The sequence below is a fragment of the Emydura macquarii genome, unplaced genomic scaffold, assembly GCF_026122565.2.
Source record: "Emydura macquarii macquarii isolate MOO-44397 ecotype Brisbane River unplaced genomic scaffold, CSIRO-AGI_Emac_v2 contig_3044, whole genome shotgun sequence".
In the NCBI taxonomy this organism is placed as follows: domain Eukaryota; kingdom Metazoa; phylum Chordata; order Testudines; family Chelidae; genus Emydura; species Emydura macquarii.
This window is the reverse complement of record NW_027133181.1, coordinates 2,267,040-2,282,659: the sequence shown is the minus strand read 5'-3', so window position 1 is coordinate 2,282,659 and position 15,620 is coordinate 2,267,040. Positions and strand designations below refer to the sequence as shown.

Sequence of the window (15,620 nt, the reverse complement as noted above, 5' to 3'; positions counted from 1 at the left end):
ATATAGGGATGGATTTGTTATGGAATATATAGAGATAGATATTCACTTTCCATTGTTTCCCATTCTACTTGTACAATCTGAGAGTGATTTACAGCCAACTAGTTGATGCAACTTGGTTTTTCTCCTCCCTCCACCAACTTTGTGTTTGTATTTATTTGTGCTAGTTCTTTTTCTATTTAGTTTTTTACATTAATTTTATTGTTACTGCAGTGCTAAGCCAAAGTATTTTCCCCACAAATATTTATGGATTTGTGTCAAATAACATGAAGATAAATTCAAGTCAAGATGGAATGCATCTTATTAAATTGTGATTGTTTCATTCCTTCTTGAGATTGGCTATACATTATCTATTAATCCTTAGTGTTCAAGTCCACAATAAACATAAAATTTACTAAACCTTGTCTAGGATGTTGTGCATATTTTTTTCTTGCTATAATCTGACTACAAACATCTGAGCCTTGCACTTTCTCAGTCTTTGATTTAATCTGAATATGTATGTGCACTCCATACATTTCTTTCCAAATGTCATTGAATTGTGTGATTACTTTTCTTGTTTTCTATCTTAATCTCTGAAAGTTAGATGCATTTATAATTAAATATGATTACAAATATAGAAAATGAGTGACTCTGAGAAAAAACTATATAAAATAGGATAATCAATTCATTACAAGTGCAAGACAGATGAAAGTTCACACACCAAAACAGTTAAAATTGTGTTTTGAGAAACATTTTTCTAAAATAGTGTTACTTTTTTGGCTGCCTTTTAAAATATTTTTTTTTTCATTTTTTTTCTTTTTCTGTTTAATTTGTTTTATTTAACATCATTCTTTTCTACATGAAAAAAGACAATCTACAATGGATCTGAGTTCAGTTTTGTGTGACTGTACCAAGATCCCTGAAGCTACCTTTTATGTTTTGTATCATTACTGACTGCTCAATTCCTGATAGAAACTAGTGATAATTAACTTCAAGTAATTATAAAAATATATTGATAGGACTGTATGATTTCTTGATTTTATTCTTAGAATTTAGGGCTAGGAACACTGCAAAGTTTTAACAGTATGCAATGAATAGGACTAATTAGGATTAGGATTAATGTGGAATAATAATGTGTTTTGATCTTTCCACATCTTTTCTAATGCTTTTTAGCAAGGTCTAATAACTATAAAAATAAGTGCCATACTCAATATGTGGGATTATGCTGCTCATCAATAGAAGAGTTCATTATGTTTGCTGATTCCTTGCCTGCATATGTTTGAGGAGTTGTGAATACAAATGTGATTACTTTGTAAGAACACTGAAATACAACAGAATCTTCTCTTCTATAGCTAGAAAATAGAATATGATGCCTTCTTTTCAAATTATTAGTGTGTACAGCAACAGAATTTGGTTGTGGAATTCACAACAGATGAATTGCAATTTTTACACCTACTATATATATTTATATAGAACTCAGTGGTGTGACCTGCACTCAGTGGGACTCCTGATGTGAAGAAATGCTCTCCAGTTCAAGTAAGGGCTGCACAACCTAGCACTCAAAACATTTCTGGGCTTTTCTCTCTGTGTCTGAGAAATGGCTGCCGCTCTTTTCTGGACCCCAAAAGAAAATAAGGAAAAACTGTAGCTTTACAGAATCCCTATCTGGGGGCAACCTGGAGCTCAGACAATCCAGGGGAGTTCAGGGAGGGATTGTGCAGGAAGTGATGAGTGAACAGCTGCAACCTCAGCAGCCTGGCCCTCTGTGGGCTGGTGTAAAGAGAGGACAGGGCACAGGAAGGCAGCTATGATTGTGAGGTGAGCATACATAGTGAAAGGCTCCTTGCATGCGTGCGTACATGCGCACACATACACACGTATCCAAGGACCAATAAAAATCTGGCCCTCTGTGTATACCAGAAAAAAGCTCCTAACTTTCCATTTTGCTCACACATAGAAGAAACAGAAAGTGATATTACAAATCACTAAGGATTTCTTTAAATAGATGGTTTTTGCTCTTAACTGGACTATATTTTAACTGTGTGCCGTGGGACCCTTTGTGTTTAGGATAGGCATGTGATTTATTTTGATAAACTGAAATTGACATAATTAAATATAGCTTTTATTTAAGTCAACCTGTGGAAGTTGGTATTTCGGTGAAAGGTTAACTAAGAAAAAATAAACAACTCACCAAATGGACAATGGCAATAATATCCTTCCAGTCCACTTTGACAGGATCCTCCATTGAAACAGGGGTTGCATTCACAGTAATTGACAGCAGACTCACAGGTTTTTCCTGCAATCAGGTAACCAAATGAACTTCCATGTAAGAGTTTTCATGTCAGTTTCAACACAGGTCTCACATTTAGACAACTAGCTTATGAACCCTGAATATATTTTCCAGCTGTGCCTTAGAAAGGAAGAATGATCCCCTGGATCAGCCACAGGACTGGGAGTCAAGAGATTGAGATTCTATTCCTGACTATGCTACAGATTTACTGTATGACCTTGAGAAATTTATTTAACTCCTCAGTGTCTCAATTTATTATCTCACAGAGGGAGTTGTGAGGCTGAAAAAAATGGATGTTTGTAAAGTGCACTGACAGTGTCAAATATATAGCAGGAAATTATTATTATACCTATTTCTTTTAAGTGCACTGAACTCATCAGGGTGATTGGAATCAAGAATAAAGAAAGCCTAACTTGAAATAGTATAAATGTAGCATGTTTAACACAGGCAGCTATTATAAGATTTTTCATATATTTTCCCATCAATTGTGTGATCTCCTTCCTGACTTAGAGGGACCATGGTCCTCTAGAGTTAAAGCATGTTATTTCTGATCCAGTTCTTTTCTAAACAGACATTGTCACATGTGGTAAATATTATTCACTAGAGAATAAACTGACGCCACATCATTCATTTCAACAAGGAATGTAACCTAAAGTACAAGTGAGGTTTTTTTGCAGACTCTGAATACTGGTAATGGGGCTCTATGAAAGAATAACCGCAAGAAGAGAAATTATAAGAGCTATCACAAGTATATACAGGAACACCAAATTAAAATGCTGTTCTTATGTAAACAATAACCATATCCTTGATTTAAACAATACATGAGATTTCTCTTCTCTAAGGTGCTCAGACACCGTAGTGGTGCATGACCTAAGTAACTCCCATTTTCTTAACCCATCATCTCCGTCTCTGCATCCCTCCAGTGGTTCTTCCTTTTTCAGTGCACCAAGCATAAACTACTTTTTTCACTTTTAATTTCCTTCATGGCTTAGCTGCACCCTATTATCATCTCATACAGTTTACATGTTGACACCTGCCTCCATTCTGTCTAGTCTTTATTGCCAATTAGTAAAAATTGCAACAATCATTTTTATATTTTTTCTCATGACACCCCTAACAAGTCTGCAAAGCCAATTAACCTTCTTCAAATCTCCCCTTAAAACTCACTTATGCCATTATGCTTACAAAATAAGCCAGAAACGGCTAGGTAGCTGGCATACTATTTACAAGCACTACTTATTACACTATTAATAATTGTCTTACTTTTACCACAATACAAATATTAAACTTTGTTAGAATACTGCATAGAATGATAGAAATGTAGGGCTGGAAGGAACCTCTAGAAATCATCAATCCCACCCTCCTGTGCTGAGGCAGGGCCAAGTAAACTTAGACCATTCCTGACAGTTATTTGTCTAACCTGATCTTAAAAAACCTTCAGTGATGGGGATTCCACAACCTCCTTTGGAAGCCTGTTTCAGAACTTAATTATTCTTTGAATTAGAAAATTCTTCCTAGTATCTACCCTAAATCTCCGATGCTGCAGATTAAGCCCATTAATTCATGTCCTACCTTCAGTGGACATGGGGAACAACTACCATCCTGTTTATAACAGTCCTTAACATATTTGAAGATTATTATCAGGTCCTCCCTTATTTTTTTTTCTCAAGACTAGTCATGCCCATTTTTTTACCCTTTCCTCATAGGTCAGGTCTTCTAAACCTTTTATATTTTTATTGCTGTCCTCTGGACTCTTTCCAATTTATCCACATCTTTTCTCAATTGTGGCACCCATAACTGGACACAGTATTCCAGTTGAGGCCTGATCAATGCCACAAGGAGCAGGACAATTACATGTTAATACACCCCAGAATATTAGCCTTTTTTGCAACTGCATCACATTGTTGACTCATATTCAATGTGTGATCCACTATAACCTCTCAGATCTTTTTCAGCAGCATTACCTCCTAGCCAGTTATTCCGCATTTTGTAGCTGTACATTTGATTTTTCCTTCCAAATTGAAGTACTTTGCACTTATCTTTATAGAATTTCATCTTCTTGATTTCAGACCAATTCTCTAATTTGCCTTTGAGCTTGATTTCCTCTGCAAACTTTATAAGCATACTCTCCACTCTATTATCTAAATCATTAATGAAAATATTGAATAGTACCGGACCCAGGACTGATCACGAGGTATCTCACTAGATACATCCAACCAGTTTAACAGTGAACCATTGATAACTACTTTTTGAGCAGCCACCTTATAGTAATTTTATCTAGAGCACATTTGCTTATGAGAATCTCATGTGGGACTGAGTCAAATGCCTTACTAAAATCAAAATATATCATGTCTACTGCTTCCCCCCATTCACTAGGCTAGTGACCCTGTCAAAGAAAGAAATTAAGTTGATTTGGCATGTTTTGTTTTTGAAAAATCCATGCTGGCTATTCCTTATAACCTTATTATCCTTTAAGTGCGACAAATTTAATTTTTAATTAGCATAATCTTGGGCATTTGACCTCCAGATAACCAAAGCTCTAGTTACCTGAAGGTCACTCATGTCCCATGATGGTAATGTGCAGTATGCAGTACTCTCTCTCTGGCCAAGGTCCTAGATTTCTCAGTATTTTGGATCTCCTTAAACCATTTAGAAAACCAGTGTTGTATTGTGTTAACTTGTTTAGCGTTCTTAGAAGTTTTGCAACATGTGTCTGCCTGTTTTCAGTACCTTTTGGTGATGGACTATACATTTAAAATTAAATAAAAATAAGGGTTCAGCCACCTATCCTGCAGAGACCATCTAAATCAGGCATCAGCAGTTTGGCAGGAGAGTGCTGGGAAAATTCTTTTGGGCTAATATTAAACTCTTAAATTCACCAAAGGTACTGGGAAGCAGGTCCAGTGCCTGTATCTTTTTTATAGTTTATAGTTTTTGGTTTTTTATTTTACTTTTTGGTTTTTCTTCTTGTATGCAAGAGGGAATGCAATCTTTTTTTATCTTAGATATAGCTGTTTTCTTTAAACCTTGAAAACTAGTATCCTAGAAATATTGATCTTTGATTGTGTTCAGCTAGGAGATAATATGTTACTAGAGTAGGGTACAAATAATAAACTGACCCATTGACAGTAGTTTTCAAAATTCAAACAAAGCTAGTAACACTAGTCTTTATTAGCTTAATCTAACTAAAGCAATCTCAATGTTCATCTTTTTCTTCTTCATTAGTGTTGACATAGCTGCTAAATCAGCTAAAGAACTTAGATATCTACTTCACAATACATATTTTAAACAGTTTTAAACAATGTTTTCTTCACATTTAACAACTGTTTGAACAATTGCTGATACCAGTAAAAGTTAGTTTACATTCCTTCCAATTGTTTTGACACAGGAGAAAAAGTACCCTCTGATTACACTAGACCAGGGGGCTTTTTAAACTAACATTTATTAAGAATAAAGAGCAAATCCAAGTCTATCTCTGCTGCTCACTAAAGTCATGAGAGGAATATGTTTCTTCATGTTTGAAATAACTGTGCTGGTTTAACTAAGTTTTCTTTGAACCAGTACAGATCATTTATCCTCTTCAAATCAGTGTTACAACACACTCATCTAGAAGGCAAGAGCCCTTTAAATCAGAATCAGGGGAACAAAAGTAGAATACTGGAGAGCTATTTCAATTTAACTCTATGGATGCTTAGCCTAAGGACTTTCAAAAATGCTTTTGATAAGAAGGCCTTTAAGAAAATCTAGTAACCAGGTGGTGAGTGATAAACTCTTATTTTAGATTAAAAACAGATTAAGAGATAGGAAGAAAAAAACCCAGAAATAAGTGACATGCCTACATATATATCTATAAATTCAAAAGATTTTGCTATTTAGTTCAATAGGAGTGGAATTGAGTCCTTTATTGGTACCATGATTGTAGCTCTCTATCTGTAAAGCCAAACTGCCTTAGTACATGAATCCAACCACAGAAGACTGGGTGGGAGTGAAAAAATAATTCATTTTAGAAACCTCCAAAATGATCTAAAATAGATTTTCCATAAACCCAGGTACCATAGTATTAATGATCTGAAACAAAATCCACCAAGTCAAGAATAAAATGATCTTTTCTCAATAAGAAGTGGAGATTCTTTGCTCTTTGCCATGTTTTCACTTGTGATGGTTCATGAGATATTGGACCTTAAATATATCCCTTCTCCAGAACTGAATATCTTTCCATCCTGACTATCAGCCAGTTCTGGGGAGAAATTTGGGTTTGGAGAGGAAATTTCTGTAGCGGGTAATTTAAAAAAAAAAAAAAAAGATGGCTGTTGGAAGCTGTTTGAGGTTACCTATATCTATTGTACAAATCTTAGCACACAAACATTAGCTTTCCAGCTTTACTAACAAAAATATTTTTAGAAAACGCAGCGTGGTTACCTCTCCCATCTCTTTACTGGGGTAGCCTACAGATGTGATAGTTGACACAATCGGATGTTAAAAGATGTATGTAGATTATGCTTGTTTGAGCTCTAATATAATGGTTTAACTGTATGTGAATTTCATCTGGAGTGAGGAGACAGCTAGATTTCAATTCTCACATATAAATCTGGGTTTGGTGGGAAAAGTTTGCAAATTTACTGTTGTTTTCCTGTTCTGTTTGGGATAAAATGCATTTGTATTCAGAGACTGAATTGTTTTGTCTGAAGAGACAAAAACAGGACAGTTTTCCATGATCAGAGAATGAACACAGACATCATTAAAAGACAGACTGCGAACTCCTTCCTCACATTGCTCAGCAGTTAATCACTTGAGTAATCCCATTCACTCCAATGGGATTACTTGGGCGACACACTGTTCACCAATGTAACAGATTCTCAATCTGGTTTAGGGTTTCCAGGTATTCAGTTTTTAACTGGACTTTCCAGTTGAAAAGGGAACCTGGTAGTGTCAGTTAGCACTGTTGACCTGACACTAAAAGTCCAGTTACCGGGGGGGGGGAGGGAAGAGGGCGGTGTGCACTGGGTCATCAACCCGTGCCAGCCAGGGGTATAATTTGGAGGGGCATTGTCCCTCACTGCCCTCCACAATTTCTGCAAGCACCAAGTAGGACTCGCTCCACTCAGCCTGTCAGGGTGAGAGAGTTCTGTCCTTCCCATGCTGTGCCAGCTCACTCAACCCCTTTCCCTGGCTCAGACTGGCAGATCTGGGATACTGCCTCCTGGATCTTAATGTCTGTCGTTCTCTTCTCCATGTGCTGGGTCCTGTTTCTGTACAACGGTGAGTGCCCATGGGGAGGGGCAGGGCAAGAGAGTGGGACTGGAAGAAGACGCAGGGGGGGAAGGAAGGAGAATGGGATAGGGAAGGGCATAGGGGAATGGGACAGGGGAGGGGGATGGGGCACAGCACAGTGTGGAGAGGAAAGGGAATGGGGTAGGAAGAGGAAGGGGATAGGGACAGGGGAGGAGAAAGGGATAGGGGATGGGGAAGTGGGATGGGGCAGCAGCCAGTAGGGTGAGGAAAGGGGATTGGGTGGGGAAAGGAAGGGGACAGGGAGATAGAGAAGGGAAGTAGGGTTGCCACTTGTAAGGGTTTTATTCGGACAGCCTGGTTTTTGGCTTCTGTGTCTGGGTGCCATTTAGGGTTCCCAGGTCCCGAGCCAGGTGTCTGATTTTTGGGACCTGGCAATCCTAAATGGCAGCCAAACCAAAAGACTGGTTACTGTGGGGTGGAGGGAGGAGCTGGGTCATTAACCCCAACCCTTGCTCAGCTGGGGTTGCCTCCTACCTGCAGGCAGGTTCCTTGAGACAATCCAGCAAGCGGGGGGATAGGGGAAGGAGTGAGCGACGAGGGGGAGTTTCGGGGAATACGCAGCACAGGGGCGGGGTAGGGGCCTCGGGGGTCTGGTTACCAGCATTTAGAAAGGTGGCAACCCTAATGTTCTGGCCTTAAATGCTCAGTTCCATTGCCTTACTTAGATATGTTCCTTGTGACTTAATTAAACTCACAAGTTTGGCATATCCCGGTTTTCTAAGCACAGTCTTCAGGGCATTTTTCACAAAGTTTCTCTTCTAAGATTAATAACACGTGTGTCTAATACTAATTTTTTGAGGAGTGAGCACATTGATTTCCTTAGGTAAATTATGGCCTGGAGTTGAACATATCGCCAAATGATTATTAACTTTTCAGTACTATGGGAAGTTTATCTTTCAGATTCCATTTTCACAGATTTGGATTACTGTGCATCTGCTAACCAAAGACTCCTTTTTTTTTTTTGAGGAGATATAAAAAGTAACATTGTTTCCATATGTTTGAGTGCTTCAGGTTATCAAATCTGAGGGAGGGGAGGAATCAGTCAATGATTTTGAAACCAGGGTGGGCTCAGGTGTGCCAAGTCTTAATATTCGTGGGGCATAGAGCTGCATCCTGTGGCTGACGCAGTATGGCTGCCGAGTAGATTTATACATATTCCCACACAGACAAAAAACTTTGTTAGCTTAAAGTCACAATGCACCTTCCTCCAAAACACACTGAAAAACGCAATAAACAGTTGTCTTTAAACACCCCATCTATATGCTCCTTCTCAGCCTCAACTTCTTCCTTTCCACGGACCAGACTCCACATCATCCCAAGCAACCCACAGCTATCTCTGAGTTCATTTTTATAATAATTTTTAAACTAAATTAAATTAAATAATAAAAATAAAGGGGAAACAGACAGTGATTTGTGGTAGGGGAGTTCAGGAATTGGGGCTGGATATTGGGGCTGAGGAACTAGTGAAAGCAGTGGGATCCAGAGATTTAGCACAGAACTCTGCTATCCAGTCCCACTCAAGAGCTCTCTTCACCAGTCCTGGTTACTAGCTTTTATGCCTCCCCACAAATACATGCCCTCTCACACCTAGCACCCAGTCCCTCAGACAACTAAGCTCAGAAGCTGAGTCCCAGCATATCATTGACTTCCTGAGATCTGCCAGCTGATGAATCACAGGAGGTCTGTCAGGATGAGCACTTCGGCCTGGATTCCTAAATACTAGGATCCTAAATTCCTAAAATCCTAAAATAGGGTGTGCTCCCTGAAGGGACTCAGGTGCCTTAGTCTACATTAGCACTTATGCCAGCAAAACTTTTGTCGCTCAGGGGTTTGAAAAAAACACCCTCTAAGTGACATAAGTTTTGCCGGCATAAGCGCTTGTGTGGACAGTCCTATGTGGGGAGGAGACGCTCTCCTGCCGACATAGCTACCGCCGCTCATTTAGGTGGTTTATTATGTCGGTGGGAGAGCTTTCTCCAATCGACATAACGCGGCTACGCAAACGCTTATGCTGGCAAAGTTTATGTTGCGCCGGGGGCTGTTTTTTTCACACCCCTGAGCGACAAACGTTTTGTTGGTATATGTGCTAGTGTAGACAAGGCCTTAGAAAGAGAGTCACAAAACTTAACATGCTAGGCATGGACCTGCATACAGTAACCATGTGAGATGCCGACGGGGATGGCGTGCGAGGTTCCCTTCCTACCCTGAAATAGGCATCTAAGTCTGGGCTGCAGGGAGGTGCCTATTTCTTCTTGCCATCAATGAATGTGAACGTGGCTGGAGTCAAGTGGCATAGGAGCCTAAGGAATTTCTTGCACGAATGAGTTAGGTGCCTGCCTCACTCTGCAAGATATGGCAGGAGGAGGTGGCAGCGGTGATGTCCACTTTATAACTTTTAGCATGGTAGTTGCCTTGCCTGGCAAAGCAAGGTAGCACTTGCCTGGGATGTGGGAGACTCAGGTTGAATTCCCCCCTCTCTGCCAGAGGTAGAGAAAGGATCTGAACAGGGGCTTGCTCTAACCACTGAACTATGGGATATTCTGATGTCGGGCTTTCTCAATCTATCCTGTTGAAGCTGTTCCACCACTGACAAATAATGGAAGAGTGACTGAAGTGAATGGACTAGACCCAGGGTCAGTGGGAGCCCTACCCACTGGGCTACAGAATCAATCTCTTGCTCTCTCTCTGAATATATCTACACTACAGCTGGGTGGAAGCCTCACAGTACAGGTAGACTCATGCTTGCAGGGCTCGAACTAGTGCACTGAAAATAGTGTGGACATTGCAGCTCCGAGGACAACTCGGTCTCTACCTTCCACGTTTTGTAATGCGTCTGCAATACCACTGTTCAGTGGATGATGCAGTTTGTCAGACTGGTGATTCCTTCCTGATTTGGGCATCGGTAAAAGGAAAAAAATTATCTTCCTGTCACTGACAAAATGTCCCAGAGAGATTGATTAAGTAGGGACAGAATTAATTGATATTGACAGGATCAAATCAAGCTACTACAGTCAGGATCAAAGGTCGCAGACAAATGAAACCACATTTCAAATAATTAAGAACCAAACCTTTTGTTAATGATAAATAAAATGTGTACCAACTGAAAGCTGCTGGGTTAAACTTTGGTTAATTTGGGCTGTTTACATTCTATGCCTCAATATGTCCCTCTTTTAAACTTTAATTTTGAATTTGAAACAATTTAACAAATCTACATTCCTCTATCATAATAAGCCTGGAAAATAGGAAATGAAGGGATCTCAGGCAGGGTAGGCAAACTATTGTAAGCCACAAAGTATATTCCTTTTAAAAGTGACTCTTTTCAAAACAAAACCTGATCATCATTAATAGACATAATTATAACAGACTGTTTAAACCTTAATGATGTTGCTCTGAGGTAATCTGTCTTTATAATGCTGTTCTGTGGAATGAACTAAATTACCTCCACAGTGTGATGAAGTGAAATGCAGCTGACAAAACATAATCAATCAAATAAAAGTAAGTCTACCCTCTCTGTCTTGAAGTAAGCCATTACAAAGATCTACAACTCATGTACTCTAATTTACATTGAACAGAAGGCCTGTGTTGGAAAGCACTAATATCCATCTACACACAAGAACTACAGTGTTGGTGTCTCTTGATGCTGCATGCACATTCAATTAAGAGGTACAGTATTTTTATTTTGAGAGCAGCCATTAAACTATACATCTAGTACACCGAATTACACCAGCTCTTGCTACTTGCATTTGAAATGGAATTACTCATCTCCACATAGGTAGGATGAGGGAGAAAAGTATTTTGGCTTCTTCTCTTTCACTTAGGCACACAGAGTGTATTCATGAAGATACAATTTTGTGCTTTCTTTGTTAAATCAGTAGAGGTGTCTTTAGTCAAATGCCTTTTATTTACTTCTTTTTTTGGGGAAAGAATGTTTAAGGGAAACAAGATTAATCTTACAACCCTTTCCCTCCTTCTATTCTGGTATGTTGGCAATATAATAATCATATACATGAATATTATATCATGTGACTTAGGTGATCAGTCTCACTACATAAATAACCAATAGTGAATAGTGATAGTTCACAAACAATCCATACGATGAAACTTGTTTGCATAGACATATGCATAATTCATTTATAGAACTCAGGACACGTTTGTGAATAGCTTTCAGGCAGAAAAAAAAACTAAATTTACTGAATTATTAATTGTGAGCAAATTATCCAATCAGCTCTACTGACATCCACCTTTAAAGTTATCTTGCTTTGTTGATAAAAACTTTAGTATCTTTTTTTTTTGTTCTCTGCTATTTAGTTTTCAGGAACTTAAGTAATATTTAACTTTAGCTACTTACCAGCAGAAAGGAACTATCAGTTCACTTTTTTCTTCATATCTTTGGATTAGAATTGTATGTTTCCTGAAAGGCCAGTTGATCTATGAAGTTTTAGAACTCACAATCTGAAAATGTCTAACTCGCTGATTTTCTGTTTTACAATTATTTGTGCTGACAAATAGTTTTAACTAACACATGCAAGAGCACCATGTTAAGTACACAGTTTGAAAACCTAGCTCAAACCATATGAAAATCTCAAAACCCATCAAATATAATTCATTAAAATGTTCGTATGTTTACAAGCATCTGTCACAACGCAGAACAAATGTCATGTTTAACTTACGTTTGATAAGGGTTGAGCATTAATATGACATTAGTCGCACAAAAGTCGTCTGCACTTTTCATTAACTTCATCTACACGCTATAGGCTGATGTTACAGTATCCTGCTAACGCCAACAAAGCATTCTGCTGAGCTGTACCAGCAAGCATGTGCCCATTTAACCTCCAGTGTTAATGATTTAAAGCATTAAAGAGGGATGGGTGCCCTAGAATTATTCTGCCATGCTCCTGGCAAAATAATCTGATATACTAATTCAATGTGAAATAAAATCCTGGATCATTAACTTAATTAGAACCTCTAGTCAATTAACAATAATTGCTAGTGACCTGAGGCTCTGCAGTTTCCTGATGCAGTTCACACAACGGATCACATCCATGTCTTTTGTATCAAGAAACTTCTTGTGCTGACCATATGTTAGCAGTCAGGGCTGTTCTTTAAATGAAGTTGCTGAATCCACTGTTTTGAAATCTACCAAACATTTTTTTTTCTTTTATATTTATCTGATTTTTTTTTAAATGAACTAAGCTCAGTTTATCATTTACAAACGAGTCTTTGTATTAGCCTGGTAGAGCAAACACTAGCAAATTGTAATACCATGCTGACCCTAACTTAACAAATATCTCCCTCTCCCTCTGCAGCTACTTGGAGGACAGATGCCCCATCACCTCCTCACTGGGGAGGAGCAGTAGAGCAACTTGAGGCAAGGTTCCTGCCACCTACATGTATTGGGCTAAGTTGCAATGGGGCATACAGCCTCAGTAGCTACTCTTCATGGCCACCAGCTATGTGGGGCACAGAAACCCCAGAGGGGAAACCTTATGAGGAAGAGACTCTCTGGGTCCATAGCAGGAGAGGCGCAGGAGCCCAATAATAGCAGCATAACTTCAAAGAGCAAATCCTGACATAAGAACCACCAATTTACCTGAATGTTTAATTCCAGGCAATTGGTCTGGAGAAAGGAATGGGCAGTAATCAAAAACCCCCCTACAAAAACCAAACCAAACCACAGATACATATGCATTACCATTAAGCTAATTTATAATCTTGCATCCAGTAACTCCGTACCACCTCTTCTCTCTGTTTTGTCTTCCCTTGTCATGTCTCAGGCTGTAAACTCTACAAGACAGGGACTTTGTACATGTTTGTATAGTGTCTAGTAGAAAAAGGCCATGGTCTTGACTGAAGACTTTGGGCCACAAAAAGAAGACATAACAAGTAGTGACAATTATATTTCAGAAGAGGGCAGGTTAGGTAACATAGGAAGGCATATGGGGAAAGCAATTTCAACTTCGCAGGCTATTATAGTGAATTTTCAAACCAACTGTTGCCCCCTAATCACATTCATTCATAATAATATTCCTTGAGAAAGACCTATTGAAACCCTGGAGTAAATCTTTTCATTTAGGTTTTCTTAGTTTTCCTTTTATTATGTCTGGAGAAAGTAGCCATAAATATTGGTTAGGATTTGTTTAGATGGTCCTTAAATGTCATGTTATCAAATGATTTGGACTCCCATTCCTCTGTAGGAAAAAAAACGTATTTTGAATTCCTCTGTTGTTTTCCTAGGGTTACTCCAAGTTTATTCACTGCACCTGAAAGACAGTGAGCTTTTCCTACTTCTAAGCAGATCTTAATGGTAAATTGTGGAGTTTTTGTACAGACGGGGAACAGAAGTTGAAATGAGCATGTTAGAGCTCTTATGTTTCACTCAGACATCACAGTATGCTGGGCCTGGTTCATACGATGCTCCCATTTTATACCTGTGGCGTTCCAAAGCAGTGGTGAATCCCACTAACTCCAGCCATCATGGCCAATAGCAAACTGATTCTCTCTTTGGTTTCAGAGATTGTCATTAAACGCAGAGTTCAAACTGGCTTAGTAGATGTAAGTGCCAAGAATCATATGTGAATGAAAGTTACTAGTACCTTATTTTTTCTACCCTTTAAAGACAACATCTTTAGGCATCAGTAAAACTAGGAAAATGCCTAGCATGCCATACTTCGACTTAAAGCATGAAATAACTACACAGTATGTATTTTTATATGCAACTGTCCCCTATTCTTCACATCTTTCTCTAAATATAAATGAAACATTTAATAATACAAAACATTTATCCTTCAGGATCTTCACTAGGAAAAAACTGTCAAATCTGGCTAATACAAATATGTTTGTAAACTCTTATGCTTGAATTTTTCTAATGTTTCAGACTAATAATATTATATCCTTCAAAAACAAACAAACAAACAAACAAAACAAAACAAAAAACAAGCCTGTTTTTTTCTTTACACTCCTCAGAACTCAAACAAAGACAAAATAAGCATGGATGCTTAGGGTCCGCTTGCACCAATACAATAAATCACACCAGCCCAAGAACATTACTTTGTAAAGCACTCTGAGGCTCTGGCTCCGGAAGCTTAAGTTTGTCCTTATTCAGGACAGCACTTAAGCATCTGATTTCACTGGAACTTAAACATGTGCTTAACTTTAAGCACATGCTTCTTACGTGCTGTCCTGAATAAGGATGCTTTTCCTGAATCAAAGCCTTAAGAATCATTTAAGACTGTCAGATAATCATGCTGAAATCATTTTAATTGGCAAATTAAATAGTGTAAGACTTTGATAAACTGTCTAGTCCTGATAATTGCATGATAAACTGTCTAGTCCTGATAATTGCAAAATCTGAACACATCTTCCTTTTGTCTCCTAAAACCTAGGACTGTCTGATCTCACCATAAAGGGTCTGCCCTCTGAACCTGTTATTTCTCCTAAAATGGCCAGAAGTGTCTATGCCCAGTAACTCATTTCTTTCTCCACAGGGAGAAGTGAATTTAATCCTCAGGTGTGATAAGAATGTAACATTCATTTATATTGTTGGCTAAAAACAAAGCATAAACAAACAAAACGTGGAAACAACATACATGTGCCTTTCTCCCTGATCCCTCTGCTTATCTGTTGTTTCCCCTGCCCCACCCTTCGTTTGTTTTTTGTCTTATATCATGGTAAGAAATCTAGGGCAGAGACTGACTTTCCTTACATGTTTGTCCACAACTTAGCACATGCAGGGTGCTCCTGTAATATAAATCATAATAATAAGAAAATAATATTTTAAAGTATTGGAATTGGGTGTAGCATATTTAACAAATGGGATAGTTTTGTGAAATCTCTTTTTCTAACAAGGATCTGCAGGGTGACATTTGCCTGAGGATAGAACAATAAGAACAATGTTACTGTCAGCATCTTAGTTTCTTTGCTCAGTTTTATTTACTCTCAGCATCTTATTTTGATTATTCCTCTGCTTATTTGGAATACTCATATTTAGACTGATCATCATAGTTGGAGCAGATCTGACTGGTACTCAAAAAACATCTGTACCCTCTCTCTGTTTCCTCTACAC

At 38.4% G+C, this 15,620-nt stretch overlaps 1 protein-coding gene across 1 annotated transcript in view; it reads right to left on the bottom strand.

The window, feature by feature from the left end:
• FAT4 (FAT atypical cadherin 4) overlaps nucleotides 1-15,620 on the bottom strand; it is a 211,982-nt gene that overhangs the window by 26,903 nt on the left and 169,459 nt on the right. The window contains exon 10 of the mRNA XM_067530230.1: nucleotides 2,168-2,272. Coding sequence (XP_067386331.1) covers nucleotides 2,168-2,272 — 105 coding nt within the window. The remainder of the gene's footprint in view (nucleotides 1-2,167; nucleotides 2,273-15,620) is intronic.